This window comes from Chaetodon auriga, chromosome 3 (assembly GCF_051107435.1).
Source record: "Chaetodon auriga isolate fChaAug3 chromosome 3, fChaAug3.hap1, whole genome shotgun sequence".
Lineage (NCBI taxonomy): Eukaryota > Metazoa > Chordata > Actinopteri > Chaetodontiformes > Chaetodontidae > Chaetodon > Chaetodon auriga.
Window position 1 is genome coordinate 11,745,141 of NC_135076.1, and position 6,018 is coordinate 11,751,158.

General features: G+C 39.8%; 1 protein-coding gene across 2 annotated transcripts; it reads right to left on the reverse strand.

Moving 5' to 3' along the window:
* Window positions 1-361: 361 nt before the first annotated feature.
* pdcb (phosducin b) lies at window positions 362-4,466 on the reverse strand. 2 transcript variants are annotated; one of them, XM_076725746.1, is made up of 4 exons: window positions 4,311-4,466; window positions 3,061-3,122; window positions 2,185-2,333; window positions 362-1,999 (listed from the first exon to the last, which is right to left on the reverse strand). In XM_076725746.1, exons 2-4 carry the CDS (start codon window positions 3,104-3,106, stop codon window positions 1,484-1,486), a joined length of 711 nt encoding a protein of 236 aa, XP_076581861.1. In that variant the 5' UTR covers window positions 3,107-3,122; window positions 4,311-4,466; the 3' UTR covers window positions 362-1,483. The 2 variants fall into 2 exon arrangements, with proteins under 2 accessions (XP_076581861.1, XP_076581863.1); XM_076725748.1 differs by lacking the exon at window positions 4,311-4,466 and adding an exon at window positions 3,654-4,290.
* Between the last annotated feature and the right edge of the window lie 1,552 nt (window positions 4,467-6,018).

Consider the following 6,018-nt stretch of genomic DNA (forward strand, 5'->3'; position numbering starts at 1 on the left):
AATGAAAGGGTGAGGCAGGCCCTTGACGACAGAGGGGTTGGGAAAGGACCCAGATCCTGGAACAAAATCTTGAGATAATGGTGGTGATTGAGGAGGAGGAGAGTTTTGCAATGTTCAGCCTGCAAGAAGGAATCACATTTAAAGCAACAGGTCAGCATTTTGGGAAATATGCTTCTTTGCTTCTTTATCAAGAGTTAGAAGAAAAGATTCATCTCACATCTGTGCGTTAAATATGAAGGCACAGCTAGCAACTGGTTCGAGTAGTTTAGCAGAAAACAGGGAGACACTGCTGCTCTCAGCAGGTTGCCACGAAATCACCAGACCTTCTGGTACCCTAAGTCAATAAAATGCGATGCAGAACTTTACTATTTTATGTAATTTTATTCTCATTTTTATTTTTATTCTGGACAACATGTATATTAGACTATGTTTCATTATATTCCAGTACACAAATTAAGAGAGTAACCAAATCCTTAGCAAAATCTGTGATGATGATGATGATGATGATGATGATGATGATGATGATGATGGTGATGATGATGTTGGCCATCATGCTGAGGTGAGATCTTGTTGGCTGATTCATATCACACTAAGAAAATCCAGGACCCACAATTTCCTTTTTGTGTATTTCCATGACTTTCTCCATTTTCACAATATAAATTACACAGAAAACTCTTCACTGGTGATGTTTCACTGATGATGGTAAAATACCAGAAGCTCATGGATGTTTTTTCCAGACACAATATGTCAACTCCCACCACGCTGGCTGAAGAAGCAGGGGTAGGTCATGTTGGACTGGCCAGCTGGTGTTTACACAAAAAGGTTTCCACATCCAGAGTGCTTTGGCCTCTTAAGTCTCAAGAGTTCCTGGACTGTTTTGCTCTTCAAAGTTTCTTTTTTTAATTTTTGGCAAAAAAAACGGTCACACAGACATACTGCATGTATAAATGTGTTTAAATATTGTGTCACATTTGTGGATGTCACTTGTACAAACCTTGGATTTATAAATAACTTGTGTACAGAGCAACCTAATCAAATGCTACAAAAAAAACTGTGAATTAATACATTTTTACAAGTACATACAGCATGTCATGATTTCTATTATTACAAAATAAAACATTGCAATTACTGTATTTGAAATTACAGTTCGATGGCTTTGGCTTTTGTTTTGGTGGTGGTGAGGATGTTTGTGATATATTTTCATACATAAATAAATGCTGTATCTCCTCACCTTACTGTAACCCACATCCATATTTGACAGCACCCATATCTGAAACATCGAGGTTTCTTCACCAACTGAATGTAAAATTTCTCCTTTAGAAAACATTCCTCAAACACTAGTGAGCTAGTGGAGATGTTAGGGTTTTTCTAGTTGCTGTAGCCCAAGAGAATAACTTGTCTTATGTCATAAATTGTCTTTAATAGCTTTCTAGCCAGCCCTCTGAGACAGCTTCCCATCGTCCTCAGCAGCCAAACTCTTTGTTTACTCTACATCATTTTCCTCTTCATCTTCCAAGCCAGGTAGCTCTTTCTCTGGCAGCAGCCCATAGCTGTTGAGGAAGGTCTCCACATCAGTGGCGAAGAACTCCTCGTTTAGGTGCTGCGTGCAGGCCAGGAAGTTCCCAAGTAGTTCTCCAGCCTTGTACACCAGCAGCGTAGGCAAAACCTCATCCGAGAACCGCTCGGCAGCACCGGATGCGACCGCATCAATCCTGCAGAACTTTACAGTAGGGTACTCAGTGGCCAGGCAGTCAAGGCAGCTGTTGAGCTCCTCGCAGCCTTTGACCCCAACTTTGTAGATGTGGACGACTACCACCGTGCTGTAATGCTCCTTCTCTATGACTTCGAGGAAGGCCTCTCCGCTGTCCAGGTCATGCACACCTTCAAACTTGGGCCCAAAGCTGAGTTTATCATGCATCTCCTGCATGCACCGCTTTCTGTATTTCTTTAGACACCCCTCATCCTCCTCTTTAAGCAGTTCATACTCTTGGACACTCATCTGAAAAAAATGACATGAAAACAAGAGTTACAATTTGTCTTGGTTAGAATTGCATCACAAACGTGTCATTTAAGATGTAAGGTGAGAGTTATACAATGCACAGCGCTCAAAGATCACAAGCCAAAGCAGCTGCTGCTCATCAGAGTAACAGTTTGTCATCTTTGCTGCGGTCTGTTTGGTTGTACCTTGCGGTTAAGGTTTGCTCTGGAGTCATCTTTCGGTCTGCTCGGGGATGACATTTGTCTCAGCAGTTCCTTTTTTGCAGGAGGCAAGTTCTCCTGGTCCATGCTTTCCAACTTAAACCTCCTCCAGTCATTGATGACTCCTTTTGGACCTATGAAGAAGGCAAATACCAACCTATACTCAGTTACTGAGGCTTTTAGAAAGCATTAGATCTAGAAAAGTGCTATTTAGATTAAAAAAATAATAATAAGATTGTGTTTTATTTCTTATTATTATTAGTGTATATTTCTGACTATTTAGTAAGCCAGTATAAAGAACACACAGGAAAGTATTTTTGGAAACAGACACAATTCAGTCCCAGTCCAGCAGGAGTTACTTGGCTGAGATTTCAGAAAGCAGCATTCTCGAACTTTGCTCTCAAGGCACACATAATTAATGAAATGTGGGATTTCAAGCTGAATGACTGGTTTATTGCTTTGTATAATGACAATATGCAGCTATGAATCATTGGTAGGAATTGTGTCCTGTTTTAATTCGAGGATTAAAGCTTCATCCCAGCCCTTCTTGAAGTGTACTAATTGCACCACTGTTGCGTAAGAAAAAGAAGATTAGAGAGCCAGTTAAACTGCCAAAGCTCTACAGATCTGTGCTCTACTTTGGTTTCCTGTTGTTTGTTCACAGCCAGCTGCTCTGTAATCAATGTTATTGATTTACTATTTGTGAAGTCATTTCTATTAAAGGCACAAGTAATGTCTAAGTGACTAATAACTAAAATGTGTGTTTTCACAGCTGGATGGACCGGGCTCAAGTACAAACTCCACCAGGTTGTAACATTGCTCTGTTAGCATGTGATGTCTGAAAACGATGCATTGACTCACCTGTGTGGGTTGCGGTCTCCTCCAGCTCAATCAATTTGTCAGACATTTTTCTGGTTAGCTACCTGTAAGACAAAAAACGTGAGAATCAGACTGAGTTAAAGGAGGTTGCTCATATGATGTGGTTATGGTTTGCAGGATGAGGGCTTCAGATGTTTGAACAAATAATTGTTTTATCTCTTTGATGACCTGTGACACAGGTGAAGCTACAGATTCAAAATCTTTGCACTGTGACAGAGCTGCTGGATACCAAGTGAGTCTCATGATACTTAATTAAATTAATGCAGTCTAAGAGGATTACTGAACTGCAACGGATCTCTCTCTGGCTTGCTATTGTTTTAAGATGGAACAGATGGGGTTGGCAACTAAAAACATGAAACTGTGAAGAAAAAAACAAAATCATACAACAACAATAATGTAATAATTTCAATGCTAACAATGCATGTATGTGTATATTTAGATATTAAAGAAGAAAAACAGAAATAAAATCAATGATTATAAATATTCACATTATCATTAAGTCGAATTGCTCAGCATTTATGTCTCGAACATGTACAACTCATTTGCACCACTCTTCAATGCGCTCTGGCTCTCACACTGCTTTGTATTGTCTGTGGTGTCAGTGTCTGGATCAGTCGATGTGTGACGTATGCAGAGCCAACATCTCCTGGCCTTTCTCCAGTGTTTCAATTAGCGTGGTCTTCCTTCCTGCGTGCAGTCACGATGCTGATCTGGGCTGATGATCTCTGTGGCCACCTCACTAACCCCCAAATCCACAAGTGGAGATTTGTCGCGATTAGTTCCAGCATGAGAAAATGAAGCCTTGTATAGATGTTTCAATCCTGTACGTGTATGTGTGTGAGCGAGAGACACGACAATAAAGTCTTGTAAACAGCTGACTTGCAATTCGACACAGACCCGTGACTAAATTCAGCACCGAGAGAAAGAATCCCTTGTTCTCCTTCAGTGCAGAAGCATTTAGTTTAAAACAAGAAAGAAACTACAGCAGAATTATTGAAAAGCTTTCCATATGATACAGAACATTATATAGTGGCAATGGAAAATTATACGCATGAAAAATCAAGATGGCCCCCAGAATCAGTCTCAAAACTATGCAAAAACATACAAGCCAAACAACATATCTCCTATTACATCCATTCAAAACTAAACTTCTAATTGTTCAGACAAAGTTTTAGCTGATTTCACTCAATTATCTTCCAAAAAGGAGGAGACATCAGTAGAGTTTCTCTTACCTCCCACAGTCACAGTGAAGTCCTCCCTTTGTGTCAGTAGCTAACCTTGCTCTGGTCGACACTCGATAACTTCACTAAGCTATCTGTTGCTGGATGGTGTGCGTTTTTGTGTGCATGCGTGTGTCTTTTCCAGCCAATGAGCTTGGTCTAATGGAGATTTCAAAAAAGACCCTACAGACCAAACAGAAATAGAGCAGAGATCCTAAGAGGATTTCACTTCAGGAATTAGAAGCCTCTGCTTGATAAAGGCCTGACCACTCACAAAGAAGAGAGAGAGAGAGAGAGAGAGACACACACACACACACACACACACACACACAGAGAGAGAGGGAGAGAGAGAGAGAGAGAGAGAGAGAGAGAGAGAGAGAGGGAATACAACACTTACTTGAAAAGTTAAGAGCCTCTTCTATTCAACAGTGTCCAAGAGCTGCTGTGCTGTATTTCACTATAAACAGCACATCAAGGGTTAACTTAAACAAGGACACTATATCCCCAAGATGAACTCTCAAATAAAGTGATCTGATCTGGAATTTATAAGTTCTTCAAGCCATAGGGCTTCACATGAAAATGAACACATGATGGGAATTTTTGAAAACACAAAGCACCTCCAGCTACGGGTGGGGAATGTCGAGTGATGCTTTATCATGTGCTTGTTGATTATTTTCAACACAAACATCACACTGTAGTCTATTCTCCGCTCGCAAACTGTGGCTTTCCTGTTGTGTTTCGCACACAAGGAGCTTTAAAGTTAGGTGAAGACATTTTTTATGTTACCTGAGTGACAAAAGCAATGCGTTTCAACAGAGACAGACAAGAGATCGACAATAGGAGCGTGTGCATGTTGTTACAGTTCACTGAGATTTACTGTGTTGTTGTGGATAAGTTATGGAAGAATTGAGGGTCAAAAAGTTGTTGGCCATCTTATATTAATGTTTAAGTTTTTTTTGTTGTTTTTTGCAGTTTTGTAATAAGATTTGTATTGTCTCTACCTCTTTTTTGTTGTGGAAGAAGTATTGGGAAGTTTTACGCAAGTAAAAGTGCCAAAACTACGATGTAAAAATATTCCATTTAAGTAAAAGTACAGAATTGGCATCAGCAAAATCAAAGATAAAAGTACTAATAATGCAAAATGGCCCCTTTCAGAGTATCATCAATACAGATTGGAGTATTATTATTGATTCAGTAACATGTAAGCGGCTTTTACATGTTGTCAAGATGAGTAGTTTAATGATTGAGTAACAACGTCAACTCCTCCACTGTTTAATGTTGATCTGTAAAGCCAAATAAATGCAGTGGAGTAAATATTACAATATTTCTGTCTTAAATGTAGTGAAGTAGAAGTAACACGTATCCTAGGATGGAAATTCTAAAGAAAAGAACATCACAAGCGTAATGAAGTACAGCACTTAAAAAAAAATATAGTTACGTTTTAGCACCACTGCTGTTACAGTGGACAGGAAGTAAGCCAGTATTCCCATCACCACAAACAGCCACACAGGTTTGTATTCTGTCCATGAATTAGGAGGGGCTCTGTGACAGCGTCCCTGTTTTATTACGCTCATGGAGGAGTGCCAGCGTAGTTTCATATTCTCCTGTGAGACCTTATTGATGGTGTATACTCTCAGGTTTCACCCTAGAACAACATACACGCAGGCAATAAATTTCAGGCGGTATATTTCCACAAGCTGCAGTGTGAAAAGAAATAACT

Bases quoted from the DNA above. Each gene is read 5' to 3' on its own strand.
- pdcb (XM_076725746.1), bottom strand. From the start codon at position 3,106: ATGTCTGACAAATTGATTGAGCTGGAGGAGACCGCAACCCACACAG. The intron at 2,334-3,060 runs GTGAGTCAATGC...CCTTCTTCATAG, and splicing joins GGAGACCGCAACCCACACAG to GTCCAAAAGGAGTCATCAAT. The intron at 2,000-2,184 runs GTACAACCAAAC...CATTTTTTTCAG, and splicing joins GAGCAAACCTTAACCGCAAG to ATGAGTGTCCAAGAGTATGA.